The sequence below is a fragment of the Gavia stellata genome, chromosome 32, assembly GCF_030936135.1.
Source record: "Gavia stellata isolate bGavSte3 chromosome 32, bGavSte3.hap2, whole genome shotgun sequence".
Classification (NCBI taxonomy): Eukaryota; Metazoa; Chordata; class Aves; order Gaviiformes; family Gaviidae; genus Gavia; species Gavia stellata.
Window position 1 is genome coordinate 1,762,819 of NC_082625.1, and position 17,062 is coordinate 1,779,880.

Here is a 17,062-nt window from a genome sequence, read left to right on the forward strand (position 1 = left end):
CGCCCAGGCGGGCCCACCCCTCAGTCTTTCGGCGAGGCCCGCCCCGGAGAGGGCCCAGGAACCGGGCGCAGGTACTGGGGGAGCTCCCGGGCGCACAACGAGCCTCGGTTCTCCTCAGGACCCACCTCCGTCCCTCGCCGCCCGCAGCGCCGCTCCCCGACGGGCTCCTCCCGCCTGACAAAGAGCAGCGGGCTGAGAGGACCGGCCCTACCCGGCCGCCGTACACAGTCGGCGGGCACAAGCGGCCCCAGCCCCGCCCTCCGCTGGCTCAGCCCTTTCACTGCGCATGCACCAATGCAAAAAGTCACGCCAATCCCCCTCACGCGAAAAAACGCGGGGCGAAAAAGAACCCGGGTCGTCCAAGTGCGCATGCGTCATCCGCGTAACGTGCTCCCTCGCCACACACATGCGGTCAGCCACCTTCTGCGCATGCGCACTACGCGGGGACTGGCTGAAGCGGGCCTACAGGGCAGCGGGTGCCCCGGGCCCCGCCGACAGAGCGGGAGGCTGCGGGTGGCTTCCGCCCGCTCCCCTTCTGCTTACCGCGCCGTCCGTCGGCCCGGGACCGCACCCTCACCGTTGGTACCGGCCCGCGCCAATGTAGCGCTACCCCGAAACCACCCGCCTTGAGGGGATGAGGAGGCCGCGCGTGCGTCGGGACAGGGCCCGCACTGCGCAGGCGCGGCGCGGAAAGGGGGACGAGCAGCGTCCCGCGGGGGCTGCTGGGAGATTCCCGTGTGGCGGGGAGGCTGCGGGACCGGGGCGGGGGGCGCCGCCTCGGTGAGGGCAGGGCCGGCTCCCGGCGGGGGCGGGCCGCGGGGCGGGGCGGGGGCGTCTCCTCCTCCTCCCGGTGCCTGCGCGTGTGGCAGCGCCGGGCGGTGGGCAGCAAGCTGCCGGGGGTCGCCCGGTGAGGGGTGGGAAGGCGGGAGGCGCCAACGGCCGCGGCTCCCCCTCACGCTGCGTTTCACCTCAGGCTGGGCCGCCCCGCACGGGGAACCGGGGGAGGGAGCTGCCCGCACCCCCGCGCCGTGCTCAGGGGAATCCGCCGGGGCCGAGCCCGGCTGGCGGCCCGGGGCGCCGGGAAGGTGCCGGCAGCGTTAGCGGCTGGGCAGCGGGAGGACCTTCCCCAGCGTCCGTGCCCCGGTCAGGGACGGCATTGTGCTGTTTTGCTACAGGATAAAAATGGCCTCTCGGCGGATCACACGGGAGACGTTTGATGCTGTAGTGCAGGACAAAGTTAAAAGGTATCGCATGGACCGGAGCGATGCCATAGAGGACACCATCCATCATTTTAAAGGTAATGAAGCCCGGGCATGACGTGCCGTGGATTACACCAGCTCTTCTGGTAACAGCTATGTTAGATTTCTTGCCTTCCATTTACGTATATTTGCCTCAAACGTGGACTTGTGCTGGTGGTTTTCGACATCCATTTTTATTTAAGAGGCTAATAGCTTGGTATGACTGACACTATTGCAATGTGGAATGCAAATTCCAGGCAAAAAAATGAATTTCAAACAAAGGAATTCTGTTCAGGCTGCATCAGAGAGTGGGTCCAATTTCAGGGAGGTCTCCAGAGACATCGCTGTAGGATGGAATTCTGTTGATATCTGATAAGTTAAATAAATGTAGGAGTGTATTTGAAGCCTTTGGGTCTTTGTGTTTCGTGTTATTTTTGGAGAAAAAGCTAAAAGCTGGACATTGATCTAGTGAACGTATACAAAACACGATCTGCAAATTCTTTTATCCTTTAAATTTGATATTTAAAATGTCTAGAAAAATAACTTGGATTACATTCATAGGAAATTGAGAGTTTTAAAATGAGATCTCTTCTGTTTTCTTAACGTTGTATAAGCTCCAAAGAAACCATTTATTTTAAATACTTAATTTGTGCAAGTGTTCTTTACTTTCTGAATTTAACTATTGGAATTAAGGAGTAGGGATTCTTGGATGCTTTGCAGGAAATTCCAGTATTTCTGGCTTTAGTGTTATCTTAGATAATTGTGTATGAGTTTGTAGAAAATACGATCTTCCGTTCGACTGTGGAATTCTGACGTTCAGTGAGGAAACAGAAAGTGCATGCTTTTGATAGTTTTACTTCTGAGAAATCTGAGTAGAAGCATTATGAGCACAACATTAGCATCCTCCTAGACTGAGAAAGTTGACAGCAAGTAGAAAGTGGGGCTTTTAGCAGAACTTGTGTTTTAGCTTTTGTGAGAGTAGAAGTTTTTAATAAATTGTTTGGTCATGTGTGTTTAGGCATTGTTAATCATTTGTTGCTTTTTGCTTATTATGAATTATTCAGCGCACGTGAGAAAGCAAATGGGAATATCGTGAAGTTAGATATGTGTACTGTTCTTCAGAAGTTTTGATGTGTTGACTCTTGGAAGCGTCTAAATGTGTTTATTAAATTTTTTTCTTAATACTACTTGTAGTGCATTGGTGTTTCTGTGTTTTTATCATTACAGCTCATTCAAGGCCAGTCCCAAGACCAAGATACGAAGACAGTTTTCATGACGATGGAAGATATACTCATGACAATGCCCAGCACCATCCACATGATGACTGGAGCGAAGACCCTAGAGATGACTATCCAGGACCTTCTTATAGATCGACTAGTCCTCTCATAAGGAAAGATAACTATTACCATGAACAGTATGGCCGTCCGGCGTCTCGTGACCGGGAATTTGGCCGCCCGGCATCTCGTGACCGGGAGTATGGGCATCCAGCTTCGCACGACCGGGAGTATGGGCGCCCAGCATCTCACGACCGGGAGTATGGGCGCCCGGCTTCCCATGACCGGGAATATGGACGCCCAGCTTCCCATGACCGGGAGTATGGGGCCCTGGCTTCTCATGACCAGGACTATGGCCCTCCTGACGCCTGGGAATCCACCGGACCACATGAAACTGATTTTAGTTCTTCGGATATTTTAGGTGATTTTAGATCACCGGGACTCATGGAAGATGAATACGGCAACATGGAAAATCAGGAGTATGATGTGGACTTTGGAATTCAATCTGACAGCGAGTTCCGACCCCCAATACGGAGGGGCAACATTGGCAGGGGAAGAGCTCTGCGAGGAAAACGTATTACAAGGGGTGCTGTTAAAACTAAAGTATTCAAAGGAGATATCAAAACTCCCCTAAAGAAATGGAACACTAAAAAACTGCAACCAGGCCCTGATCAGAAGCCAGCTATGCAGCCTGATCAAATGCCAGAAACTGCTGAACGACCTAACCCGAGGCCGGTGGCCATCCAGCGCCCTAATCAAAAGTTGCCTCCCCGACCTAATCAGAGGCCAACTATAACAACCCAGAGACCTATTCTCAGGCTCCCAAAGCCTGCGCATGTTTTCAGAAATCTCAATTTTGACCTTGTGGACAAATCGGACATTTTTTCAACGTTTGGAATAGAAATTATAAAATGGGCTGGCTTTCATGCAATAAAAAATGATGCAGAATTTTCCCGGCTCTTTGGAGCTCTCTTTGAGCTAGAGACAGAAACCTGTGCAAAAATGCTTGCTTCATTCAAATGCTCCTTAAAGCCAGAACACAGAGATTATTGTTTCTTTACTATCAAGAGTTTACAACATGCTGCTCTGAAAACTCCCAAAGTGGACAATGAGTTTTTAAATATGCTATTGGACAAGGGTGCTGTGAAAACAAAGAACTGCTTCTTTGAAATAATAAAACCTTTTGATAAATACATAATGAGGCTACAAGACCGCCTCCTAAAAGGTGTTACACCGCTGCTTATGGCCTGCAACGCTTACGAATTAAGCATTAAGACGAGCGGTTTCGGTAATCCAAGAGAAATGGCAAGTGCTTTTGAGACCACTGTTTCTCTTTGTCGTAAGTCTTTAGCACTTCTGGGTCAGACCTTTGCGTTAGCATCTGTTTTTAGGCAAGAGAAAATACTTGAAGCCGTAGGGCTCCAGGAAATGGCTCCAGCACCAACACTATTCCCAAACTTCGATGATTCAACGTTGTTTGGAAGAGAGTACATTGAAAACTTGAAGGCTTGGTTGGAGAAAAGTGGCTATCCAATTCAGATGAAAAAAACTGAACCAGAGTCTGCAGTACAGCTTAAAAAACCCTCTCCTGACACAAAAGTTAAAAGTGAGTGAACTGTTGTAAGATACTTTGCGCTGTATAGTTTCTTTATTTGTCGCTAGCATTTTATCTTAATTTCTATGGTTTCACTAGGTCAGGAATGCCTAATTCTGGGTATTCCATGTAAATCCCTAGCAGTGCTGAGGCAGGTAGTAAATACTATCTGTTGTAGCAATCGCTTTCAGCTTTGTGGATGAAAGCATGTCTCCTTCCTCCCCTCTCCTGCACGTGCTTATACTTTAAATCTAGGATTTTCACCTTGCGCCCTTGGCGGCTTCAGCTGCCCTACCCTCCAGCTTCACAACTTCGAGGTAGGGAGGCCAGGACCACAGCTGTAACGGGCTACATCACAGAGTAAGTATTTGCATATAAGCAAAGTTGGAGATGTTACCATCACCGCTTTTATCAGATGCAGGCATATTTCTTCAAAGTTGTTTATATACTGTCTCCTCTACCGTATTCGGCCATCTAGTTCATCCTCTCTAAAGCATTCTTACTCATTACTATCCACATCTGGTTTTTCCTAATTGAACTTCAGATACTTTGGCAGGGAGGTCTTGCAGACTGATGCTGAATGGCTAATAACTTGGAACTCACCCCTTCAGAGTGCTGTTCAAATATACTTATTTTGCACAAAATCCTTTTGGTGCAATAAGTAATTGCCATTTAAAGGATGGTTTAACTTGCCCAGGATGGCAAAGGATAAGTTTCTTAAACCGCAGTGCTTCTCATAATAAAGTGTTCTAGAATCTAAGTTGACTTGAGAAAACAGTCAAAAGGTTTCTGAGGTTTCCTTAATTTATTCTAGTATTAAGTGCAGACTTTTTTGTATCAATATGTTGAAAAATTGCAAATGTCAGTGTGTCAGAGGATAACAAAGATGACATATTGATACTCTGTTGATGAGAATAATATAATGACTCCATTTTATTTCTTTCTACAGCCCCACAGCGAGCTGATCGGAAAGTTGTAGAGACCATTGAACAGCTAGTGAATAGCATTGTTTCGGGAACCTTGACTGCCAAAGAGAGAAATGCTCAAAAGAACTGTCCTGAATATTGGTAGGTGTGTTTGAACAGTATGTCCTAATACTACTCTCTGCTGAAGATATTTGGAATATATTTAATTAAATTCAGTATTTCATTCAATGGGTGTCAGATCAAAGCTTATTTCATATTTAATCAGACTTTTTGAAAATGTTTCCTCAGCTAATTATACTTCCTGCTATCCCTAGAAATTGTCCTGTTGCTTCTGTTTTGTCTAGTAGACCACATTCCTTTTGATCTGTCAATAATGACTGTATGTCAATCCAAATACAAGATGTTAAAAGCAATTCACATTTACAAGATTAAAATAGTAAGCAAATGTAGTTAATGTAAACATACAGTAAGGTAATAGACTTATGGATCTAGTGTTCTATGAATAATGTCGGAAAAGGAAAGCTGAGACACTTCCAAGTGTAATGATCTTTTAATATGACAGCATCTCTTCATGTCTGAATTGCAGCATAGCTGATTAATTACTAGCCAAATGATTTATGTCAAAACCCTCCATCATTAATTTGCTTAGTGTTCTTTACTTACTACTTCAGAAGCGGAGTTGACTATTATTCTGAGAAAAACCTATGCAGGTTAATGTAGCAATTTGTGTAGACCCCTGGAAAAAAGGATCAGTTGCTACTGAGTTTCTGATCTGAGAATTTGAGATCAGTTGTGCTTTCAGCTTAGGCTTTCATTGTATTTATATGATTTTTATTTAGGTTCTTGTCTGATGAAGACAGTCTAGAATACAAGTATTACAGGCTGAAGTTATCGGAGATGCAAAGGCGGACATCATCTGGAAAGGAAGCGGGTGGCGAGGGCAGAACACTAGAAGAATCTGCAACAGAATCAGTCAGGGCCATGTTGTATGCCAGGAAAGTCGCAAGTATTAAGAGAAGGTTATTTAAAAGAAAAAGGCTTGGAATCATCGCACAACATGGTGTTCGAGGAAGGAAGGTGAGGAGAGCAACCATAGGGACACAGACTGTGCTTTCAGCTGGTACAGTGCTGAAGCACCAAGACAAGCATCTTCAAGGTTCAGCTCAGTCAAAGCCTTCTGTGTCAGAAACCAGCCTGCCTGAGAAGCCTTCTTCCCTTGATACAACGTCATCCTCACAATGTGCCACCGGTTCAGAGGTCTCTCTGCCAGCAGAAGAAAGGGCAGGTTCTGAGGTTTTATTAGCACCACCTGAACTTTTCCCACCGTTGTCCTCTCAGTTTCCTGATGGTAAGTGAAGATTCAAGATTAGATTTTAAATTGTAAATTATATGAGAAAAGAATTGCATAGAAAGCTGAAAAGTTCTGCTGGAAGTTCTGCTGGAAATTCTAAAAATCATTTATTTTGCTCAAGTAGATAGTTCTCAACTGTATTGACCTTCCAGTGATGCAGATTTTGTTTGAAGCTGTAGATAATGAGCATTCTGTTTCTTGCAGTGGATGCTAAAACAATGGAAACTGCTGAGAAGCTTGCCAAGTTTGTTGCTCAGGTAGGACCAGAAATTGAGCAGTTCAGCATAGACAACAGTGCAGATAACCCAGACCTTTGGTGAGTAACCTGCACATTTATCTGTGTAACTGGGCCAATAAGAAAAATCAAAATACATCTAAACAATTACTAAAGAGATATTTCCTTTTATTGTTTGTTGAGATGTATGCTTTTGTTCAATATGTTTAGGAACAGAGGATTTTGAGCAACACTCCCTGTTGTCCTGCTCAGCACCTCCATTAATGGTGAATATCTGAAATACCTAAGAAAGAAAAACACTTCTCCCAAATGTGTACATGCACTGATATATGTATTTTTTCTTTTATATCTTAAATAATCAGCTTGCATCTTCAAACAGTGTTCTGCCAAAGCATTTTCAATCTTGCTGTTTTTCTTAAGTGAGGCTTTGATTACAATGGCCTAAGTGCTCTAGTGTAAATTAGCACAGGTTTTTTTTGTTTTAGTCATACTGTGCCAGCAAAAACACAGCCCTATTATCTCTTCTGTCTCTCAGAATCAATACACCTATTTCCACATAGACTGTACGACTGAAATTTGGAAGACCTGAATTCTGTTCTGGGGTCTGCTGTTTGCCTGCTGGGTCATCCAGAGCTAACATCTTGTCTTAGTTTCTCCATCTATATATTGAAGATAATTGTACTGAATTCTTTACAACACAGTTTGAGAAGTGCTGATAAAAAGCAGTCTGTAAGAACAGCAATCATTCTCCTCAGTTCTTACTAAGCATTGTTGGGGAATCCTGCAGTTCTACAAAAACACACCTGGAATGACCATTCAAAAAATTAATAAGATATTTATTTCTAATGTCGTACTTCGTGATAGCTAAAGAATATCTCCTTCTGATACTATTTTCGCTGTAATTTTTGCTCAGGTTTCTACAGGATCGAAACAGCTCTGCTTTCAAATTTTACCGAATGAAAGTCTATGAGTTATGTCCATCTATTAACTTCAGTGCTGTGTCAGAAGCAACTGATGCTGGGGAAGGTGCTAAACCTGAAGAGAGAAATTTGGATATTTCAGAAGAGGAGGAAGAAGAAGAAGAAGAAGAAGAAGAAGAGGAAGAAGATAATGAGGAGGAGGCTGAGTTTGAGGAGGATATCTCCCAGCCTTTGGAAGAGATGGAAATGGAGCAAGCAGAGGAGGGAGAAGAGGATGACATCTCAGCAGGTAGAAGTGTGGAAAACCTAGCTGAAGAGATGATTTCCAAAACAGGAGAGGAAATTTCAACAGGTGAAATGCAGCTAGCCACATCATCTGATGGTGCTATACCAAATCTGTCGACACAGGCATCAACTCCTGCTCCTGGAACCCTATTTCCTCGCAAACGAATCAGCAGCAAGTCTCTGAAAGTTGGTATGATTCCTGCATCTAAAAGGATTTGCCTCATAGAAGAACCAAAAGGTGAATGTTACTTAAAAGATATTTTGTAGGTATCAGTACAGAATTCCTGATTTTTATGTACTTTGTTACTGACTGTTACTGGCTAAGAGTATCAAGTTTCTTTAATACAGAAGTGAATACAATGTTCACTGTAAAGGTTCATTCAACTGACAAAGGAGAATCTGAATAAATTGTGTAACAGTTTTTGCATTATAGTGCAATAGCAAAGTTTGCGTCAAACATCATTCCTCAAATATTCTCTAAGTATATGTGAACGCTATCCTCTGCTGCTTAAAAAACTCACAGTAGTAGTTTTTGCGGGGTTTATTTTATCAGTGTATGGAAGGTTTAACAGACTTAAGTATAGCACTGAACATATTTTGGGTGTTTGACTAAATACATTCAGACTTTGGATTGGCCTGTCAAATTTTGTCAACATGGCCACAGCAGGGTGGGTCATGATAGTCTAAGAATTGAGAGATAAGTAGCTTAAAGCTGGTTATGTGTGCTCTGCAGCTACTTTAACAGATGTTTTTTCTTTGCATAATGATTTTTATTGGTGAAGGTTGTCATTTGAGATATGAAAATGATGTACAATAACCTCATTTCAGTCCGGTCTGAATTTTCTGTCAGGGTATTACAGAAGCTCAGGGAAATGAAAGGTCTAAAGTCCTTATAGTGTATCATCCATCAGTGTATTGCTGGCATCATATGTCCAAAACTAAATACATGCATGTACTAATTGCCTTTTTTGTGGTGGAAGGGGAAAAAACTCTTTTATTTTTTTTTATCTGCTTTTCCTTGAGGGTTCTGATTTTAAGCCAAGGCATTGAGTTAGAGTCCCACTTGAGATGTACTTTTGGAGTTCTGTATTAAAACAGTTTTTCTTTACAGCTGAATTTTGTCATTGATTTGATTTGCAGTGCATGAACCTGTCAGAATTGCTTATGATAGGCCTCGTGGTTGCCCAGTTACAAAGAAGAAGAAGGTAAAGAACTCTTCTGGTTTGCCATTGCATTCTGAGAATCAACTGTCTTTACAAGAGACAGCCTCTGAAAAATGTGTCATTGTCATAAAATCGAATTAAAACATGAAAAGCCTGATCCTAAAAAAGACTGGACTAAACCCGAGGAGAGCCATGGCTCCTGTTGTCTTTTAACTACCTGTGTAAAAATTAAGCATTTTATGATTAGAGCACTGTTGAACAGCTGTGTGTTAATCTTGTCTTCTATTTAAAAAAAAAATAAAAAATCAGTGCATTGCTGTCTGGAAAATATGTTGTTATTTTCCAAAATTGGTGAAATGTGATTCTGTATTTGTAATAGGGATTCAGTCATCAGATCATTCAGTATTCATTATTAAAAAATAGAACTACCTTTTAAAATACGAAGGTGTATTCTTTGCTATTTTAATAATGTAATTAAACAGTTTGAGAACCTGAAATATTTATTTTTTTTTAAACTGGTAAGGCAGGTATTTACTCTTTGATAGACTTTTTCTATGTAGCTAGTGAAGTGCTGCTTAGAAGATATTTCTGTATATCCAGAAATTCAAACACACTTAGTTTATAGTGTGGGCGTTGAGGGATTTTTAATACATGATCTCCCTGTATAACAAAAAACCCTTTGTTCTTCTGGTTTTTCCCCTCCACAGAAACCAAAAGATTTAGAATTTTCACACAAGAAACTGACCAACAGGAATGTGGGTTTCCAGATGCTTCAGAAGATGGGCTGGCAAGAAGGACACGGCCTTGGTACACGAGGAAAAGGAATCAGAGAGCCTGTAAAAGTGTATGTAATGGGAACACACTACAGAAATTTGACAGCTCTGGAAAAGGCTGGGATTCTAATAGTAACTATGTTTATCTAACCCACCTAGATGTGGCCAGTTCAGTGTTTTCTTTCCTTCTTGACATTGGCTTCTGGCCTCAGCAAAGTTGAGCGTGGAGATTTCACCCGTTTTTCTGGCCAGGCTGGGCAAAGTCTGGTCTGGAAGGTAGCTGTTTCTTGCCATCCAATTTGACATCACTGAGGGCTGCAGCATGAATGCTGCAGTGTGTGGACACTAGTTTCTAAAGATACATGGGTGCCCTTGTTTTTCAGGAGGTGTTTTTTGTTGTTTGGTGTATTTAGGTTTTTTTAACACATAGTATCATCCTGGGGATCTCCTTGCTACATGCCAGGTACATAATATATAAATAGACTTTAGGAATGTCATACACAGTACTCCTAGGTTCAGGCAACAAATTGATTTTCACTCTAATTATGGGATTCATTCCACTGCATACTGAAAGAGGTAAGTGCATGTGCCAGAAGGTAAGTGTGCTTTTTCCTTTAAAATATACTTTCGTTTTTGAATCTTCATTTTGTCTTTTAAAGTTGCTGTATCCAGTGTCCACTGCTGCCAGCACGGAGAATGGATATACCTCCTTCAACTCCCTGGCTGAATAAGGAGGCAGAAATTATTCTCCTTCAACTTCCTGACTGAATAAGGAGGCAGAAACTATTTCTCTCTCAACCCATATGACAAGCTTTCTAGTCCACACACGTAGTCTGTGGTTTAAGTCTTCTTTCTCCAGGGATTTCTGTTTTCTCTTTATGCCTTGGACAGTACTGGTCATTTTAGTTGGTGGGATACTTCTGGTTGTTTGCTTTCTTTTTTCCTTAGTGCTCCCTGTGGTCCAGTGCCCATCGCTATTTTTCCCATATTTCCTTCTTCAGCAGCAAATGGACAACGAGAAAGCAGCTTACTTCGCCTGTAGCTCTCTTGTGTTCACCAATGTTAGAACCTTGGTTCTTAACCTCAAAACTTGTTGGGACCAAATATATGAGTGATTTTTTTGTTTCTGTAGCTCCTGCCACAAGTTTCGCAGCACAGCTAATCATGAGCTATTTAACTGCATCTGGTCTGACAGCCCACCACATTCTAAAAGCTTCTGACCATCTTTAATTGCATTTTTAATATGTGAAAATACAGTTTTTCTAGCTTGAGTCCATTGCTATGTCACTCTGGAAAAGACACCTCCAAAGAGTAGTGAATAACTGCTATCTGTACCTCTTACAGAAACTTGACCTTTTTCGTAATGTAGAGAGAACTCTGTATTACTGATTATTTTCATGGACTGCACCTCTCTTTGCTTTCCTATCAAAGTCATTCTTTGAACAATAATTTGGGACAATCTCAGTGAGGATGAAACCAGTGCAATTTAACATTTTGCTTTCTCTTGTTAGTTGCTTTGATACAGTGCAGGGTATTTTTTTTCATTTAGTAATCTTGTAGCCTCTACTTTTTCCTCCCCTTTTGAAAACTACCAGCTCTTCTATTGATGACTTGTTTAAAAGTCCACGTGCTGCCCAATCTCATTCTCTGAGCAAAAGGGGATGGATTAATAATTGGAGAGACTCCAATTTTAGTGTAGAGCATATCTTGATCATTATGTAACACTGGTATCTAAAACTGATGTGTAACAACTGATGTGCTTGAATACAAAGGAATTTGAGGCCCTTTTTTGTTAGGAAGGCTTAAAGCTTGTCTTTGGCTCTGAAAGCAAGTCATATTTGCAGGTTTGAGGAGATTTTTATTTATGTTACTGTAAAAGATACATGAATTGCATGGTGACTCCTTATGGAAATGGTGGATCCAGGAATTTTAAATGGAGTTTCATGTTAGTCTTGTGAGCTGTTCCCTGTCTTGAGAACTAACTTGTCACAGCTATGGGTCTGACCAATTCTAAAGTTCAAGAGATGTTTAAAAAAAAAAAAAAACAAACAAAACACACTCAAAGGCAGAACATTGTTATGGGATAGACCCTCCTCTGAGTAATTATCTCATGTCTTTGATTAGGTTTTTTATTCTAAAACTAATCTGGAAGAGGAGCTGTGGTGTAAATAGAAAAAAAAAATCTTTCTGTTTGGAAGTATGAAGCAGCCGTTGTGTAATGGTAACAGCAAATGAAGAGAGTCTGCTTCAAACAGGTCATATTATAAAAGATGAAAAAAAGCAAAGTTTCGGGTGGTCTTCTAGGTGAGTTTACTTATAACCATAATTTAAAATGTAACTTAACTTGATCATACAGCTGCCAAGACAGACTCTGTACCATTCAGAAGCAAAAACAGCACCCAGGGTTTCTACTGTGGACTGTAAAGTCGAGTTTGCTTTTTAGAGTCTGTGAATATTCTTTTAGAATTGCACAGCAATCTACTTGGCTTAAATGGACCTATTATTACAGAAATTGGATAAGAATAATTTTTCTTTATTCTACTTAAGGTCCTCAGATTTTACCCTGATAGCACAGCAATCCCAATTTCAGTACATGGGGCAATCTAAATTTTCTTGCTTCACATAATGAAATCGTTAATAGAGAATACTAATGTAATCGACTTGGAGGATAAAACTGGCACAGAGGATCATTCCTGTGGCAGAGGATTCATTAATCTTAGCTTGGTAATGTCTACATTCTATGCACACAGCCTGGAAAAAGAGATAGGTTTTAATTATTTGTATCTCTGCATTCTTGTGGGTCATCCTCTCCATCCACTTCCAGGGCAGAAAGTTGTTTTGATATTGTTGAGGCCTGTCTGCTTCTGTTGGCATGTTTGGATGAAGAGAGATGAGTTAATGACTCATTTTTCTTGGAAGGGCAGGAGCTCCAGGTTTTGTCTATGGTGTGTGTCCTACGAGACTTCAGCTTGCTTTGAGTGCTAGAAATTTTAAGCAAGCAGCATTATGTTCTCTTGGTAAAAATTTCATCCTTTATCCAGAGTTATGTGCTGTTTCCTACTCATTCCTCAAAGTCTCTGACTTCTGTCATTTTTTAAATGTAAAAAACAAGGCAATTTTTACCATATTTTCAACAGAGGAGCCTATCTACCATTAATAAAATGGTTAATACAAGAGTTCATGTAAGAATTCAGTCTGTTAGATGACTGTATCTTCACTGCTCCCCTAATATCATAGGAGCGTTTTCTTCTGGTGGGTATTTGCATGTGTAATGGGAGGTGGGAATTGGTTTATAGTTGATCTGGTATGCCAGTTGCCAAGCCTCCACTCCCCATCTCCCCTAAATGAAGCAGAATTACTCTCCACTTGAATTGTGTCTATGTCAGAAGCTATTGTTTAGATCTCTTCTGCACATTGTCAAATGTAACAGAAACAGAGTGTTCTAACTATTCATTTTACTCCCTAGGGGTGCTACCTCTGCAGGGGAGGGCTTGGGTGTTGCAGGGGAAGAAAATAAAGAAGATGCATTTGATGTTTTCCGTCAAAGAATGATACAAATGTACAGGCAGAAAAGAGCAAGTAAATAGGTATGTGCAATGGACACATCTGGTTTATGAATTCCTGCAAACATTAAAATACCAGGGTTTTTTAAGTCTTCCTTTACCAAGAAAATATTACTGTTTCCATGAGTATATCTGGCTTCTTAACATTTCATGAAAATCCAGACCTACGTTGAACTGCTTTGACCTGCTGAATTACCCCAAATCTTACTTCCTAGGTTTGACATAAGAGACTCGCTCGCTAGAAAGTGCACGGATATGCAAAGGCTGCTGTGTGAAAGATCTTCGGCAGAGTATGCCAGTATGAAGAACACTTTGTTCTATAGTAGTGGACTTGAATACTAATGTATTAAAACATTTTCCAAGATTAAAGTTAGTCTTGTATTTAATTGTGCAAGCTAACAACTTGGACGTCATCTTCTGAGGAAGAAACAACTGATTTTGTTCTCGGAAGTGCCTGTTTACCTCTCTCTTTGGCCAAGTTTGCCTGTTTTGTGATGAGATGGCTTACCAAAAAACGGGATAAGCAACGTGAAAAATATGACTAGCCTGGTTTGGCTCTGATCCTTTCTGAAGCCAAGAATCTTCTCAAATTCAGATCTTCTTGCAAGGCAGTTCAGATTTTATTTTACTACATTTTATTGATGGGCTAATCTTCTGATCTACTTCTGGAGTCTGCATAAAGCAGTTTCCTTTCCTCCATACACCAATTTTAAGAAGAGTCTACCTGTGTGCTTATTTTGTATAGGATTCTAGACTTTAAGTGTAGGATGAATAACTGAGTTCATCTGAGTCTGAGAACACTAAACTCTTCCTTGAAAACCTCAGCTGCTAAGGTTTTTCATTGTAATGAACAAGTAGTACATATTTTAAGTGTACTTTTTGTTTTTACACAAATTTGCAGCTCTTCTCCAAATTCTTGAGTAATTTCTTTCCTTCTCAAAGAAGTTTAAGCCATGAGCAGGTGCAATTCATGTGCCTGCAGAAAATACTGAAGAAAATACTTGGAAGTCAGATAGTCGGAAGTCATCTGGAAGTGGATCATCAGTTTTATAAGACCATCAGTTTAGAGAGTAATTTCTGTTTTCTATAAAATACTTGCTTTGCAGAAGGCTTTTATTGAAAAATCCCAACAAATAAAACAAAAAGCTTGTACTTTTAAGGGACTATTCCAGAACTTACTGAAAGAGAAGACTGGATTAATCTACTGTGCTTCAACAAAAAGCATTACCTAACTGCTTGGTGAAGCAGTTCTGAAAACATGGAAGATTTAGCAGTGTTACCACAAATAAACATTCGAGGTCTGATCATTCATCTTTTCCCGACTTGCACATCAATAAGGGATCTGCGACTGGATTACTGAAAGTGACAGAATTTAATATTGCACTTTTTTGTGTACTCATTCTCCATCATTACCTTTCGAAAACTAGTCAAAAGTCTTCACTTGAATGTTATAGTATCAAAACTTACTTCACTGACATTCTCTTTAAAGAGTTCATCTTGAGCTGACGCATGTTTTGCTTACTAGGAATGAGTGCTGTCTTGCTGATGTTTTCATCCTGCACCATGCTTCTTGTAGAGCAAAGAGCTTGTGGTACACCACTAATAGCACCCCACAGTAATGTGGCAGCATCTCAAGTTCCTAACTGACAAATACGTAAGAAAATGCATTCTTCAGTTATCAACTTGCCTGTGCCTGCTGTTTAAAGAATAAAATTATATTCTTTCTCCATTAAAAACCCTGCTGGTTGAAAGGGAGTGTCTTCATTCTGTAGCAACAAACTTTTCCTTGCTTGTAACAACCAGTTTTAGTTTATGAATGCAAGGTTTGTTTTTTTTTCTTTACTGTATGGGTCTTTGAAACCATGAGAAACAAAATCATGTCGGAGTGTAATTTCTGATCACTCAGTTTTAGTTGCCTTGAAGCACATAATCACTAAATAAAACTATGATGGCAGGTATAGAAAAATATGCTGGTAGTTCTGTTTTTCCATGAACATCACGTGTGTCTTCACCTTTACGTTACAAGAAGTTGAAGCATTAAGGCTATAAATACAAATAAATTTATTTGGTTGTCACGCTTGATTAAGGACATTTGATAGCCCAGGCGTTTCTCATAGGCTTTACTTGGAGATGTTTAAAATCCTTAAAATGTTTTGGAGCACAGGCTACTTGAAAGATCATCAGTTACAGTATTTGGCAGTGTATGCTTACCTGTTAAGTTCCTGTTTGGGTGTGTTCTTCACTGCCCCTCTCTCTTTCCTGTGCCTAATTAGCAGTTACACAGTGTAAACCTTGAGCCTTTTGGAAAGGAGATCTATCAGTTACAGTCTGTTTTAGAATACCACTCTGGAACCGATATTGGCCTCTGATTTATTTCTCCGACCCACTCAGAGGGGTTTAACTTTTCTTTTAGTTTCAGTGATGAAGCTGCCAGCATTGCTGCCCACTATTTTTATTTCTCTGCAAACTTCCAGTTCACCTCATCTTTCACATTTACATTTTGGAAGGATTCTTGATTATACATTACACTATTTGCAGAAAGGCACAAGGCAAAGTGGAGTTTCACACTAGGTTGAAATCCACTCTCTCAGCCCCAGATCAGCATTCTGCGCTGCTCTGGTTAACCCGAGTTTGTTGGGCGTAGTACCATTCGGGGTGCGTTTGTTAAACACCTGCTTACCCAATCTGGGGAAATTGTTGGTATCCAGATTGGAAAATGGTACCATCCTTTCTGAGTGCAATTCAATTTACAGTATAATGCTGTCTTGAGAATAAAGGTGAACATTGGGAAAATCTTAATCTGCTACCCTGGATGACTGTAGTATGGTCTGTCTTTCTTGTGCCAAACTTTAATTTTGGACAAGATATCAGCAGAGCAGCACTGGTGCTGAGATTCCAGTGTTGCTCTCAAGTGGGTTACCGTTTGCCACTTTATCTTGTTTTACCAAGAGATGACCTTACACTCCTTTTGCAAAAGGAATTTCCTTTTATTTTGACCTGCTTTTGCAGGCAGCTCTGATTTGAAAAATTTAAATACTTGTACATGTGAAACATTTGTTATGCAGATGCATTGCCTTGTTTAAAGTTTACTAGCTTCTTTTCTGTTATTTTAGTTCCAGGCTCTCTTCCATGAAGACTGCAAGCTTCAGTGAACATTTTAACTAACTTCAGTGGTGTGTCTACTGTCTTTTGGTTGTTTTTTGCCATTAATCTTGTAGAGCAATTTGCTAGTTTCTGTTCCGTGCAAATTGGCAGTAGTGCTAAGCTAGTAACAATTAGATGCTTATGTTATTGGATAACTGACATTTCTTTTTAGTGTAAGTAAACATGTTAGCATTGTTAATCTTTTAATATCTGCAATAAATGTAGAACTGAACAATTTCTGGTTTAAATGTTTTGCTTGTGAATTTGGCCATTTGTAAGAGATATGCATCATTTTGGCACTAACAAGTGGAATTGAGATTATGCAGTGTTATAGTAGCGTAAAGCAGGATTTTATAGCGTACAAGGGAAGGAAGGTCCCTCTGGTTCTGTGCTGCTAAATGTCTCTGTTGAGAATACCCACTAAATCATTTCTTAGTTACTTTTTCATGTGGCTTCTAGTGCATTAAATCCATACACAACAGCGTTACTTTCCCCATGAACGCCAAAACCGTTGTGCCCCGGTCAGAATGTAAGAGTAATCCCAGGAATTAGTTGTCTCTCTGATTTTCTTGGTGTACTGACTTGCAAACAGCAAA

At 41.1% G+C, this 17,062-nt stretch overlaps 1 protein-coding gene across 1 annotated transcript; it reads left to right on the forward strand.

Moving 5' to 3' along the window:
* Positions 1-565: 565 nt before the first annotated feature.
* Positions 566-16,465, forward strand: SUGP2 (SURP and G-patch domain containing 2). Its single transcript, XM_059831957.1, has 11 exons — positions 566-582; positions 1,176-1,297; positions 2,466-4,118; positions 5,056-5,173; positions 5,872-6,380; positions 6,588-6,699; positions 7,532-8,061; positions 8,964-9,028; positions 9,694-9,830; positions 13,226-13,346; positions 16,436-16,465. Exons 2-10 carry the CDS (start codon positions 1,183-1,185, stop codon positions 13,344-13,346), a joined length of 3,360 nt encoding a protein of 1,119 aa, XP_059687940.1. The 5' UTR covers positions 566-582; positions 1,176-1,182; the 3' UTR covers positions 16,436-16,465.
* The last annotated feature ends 597 nt before the right edge of the window (positions 16,466-17,062 follow it).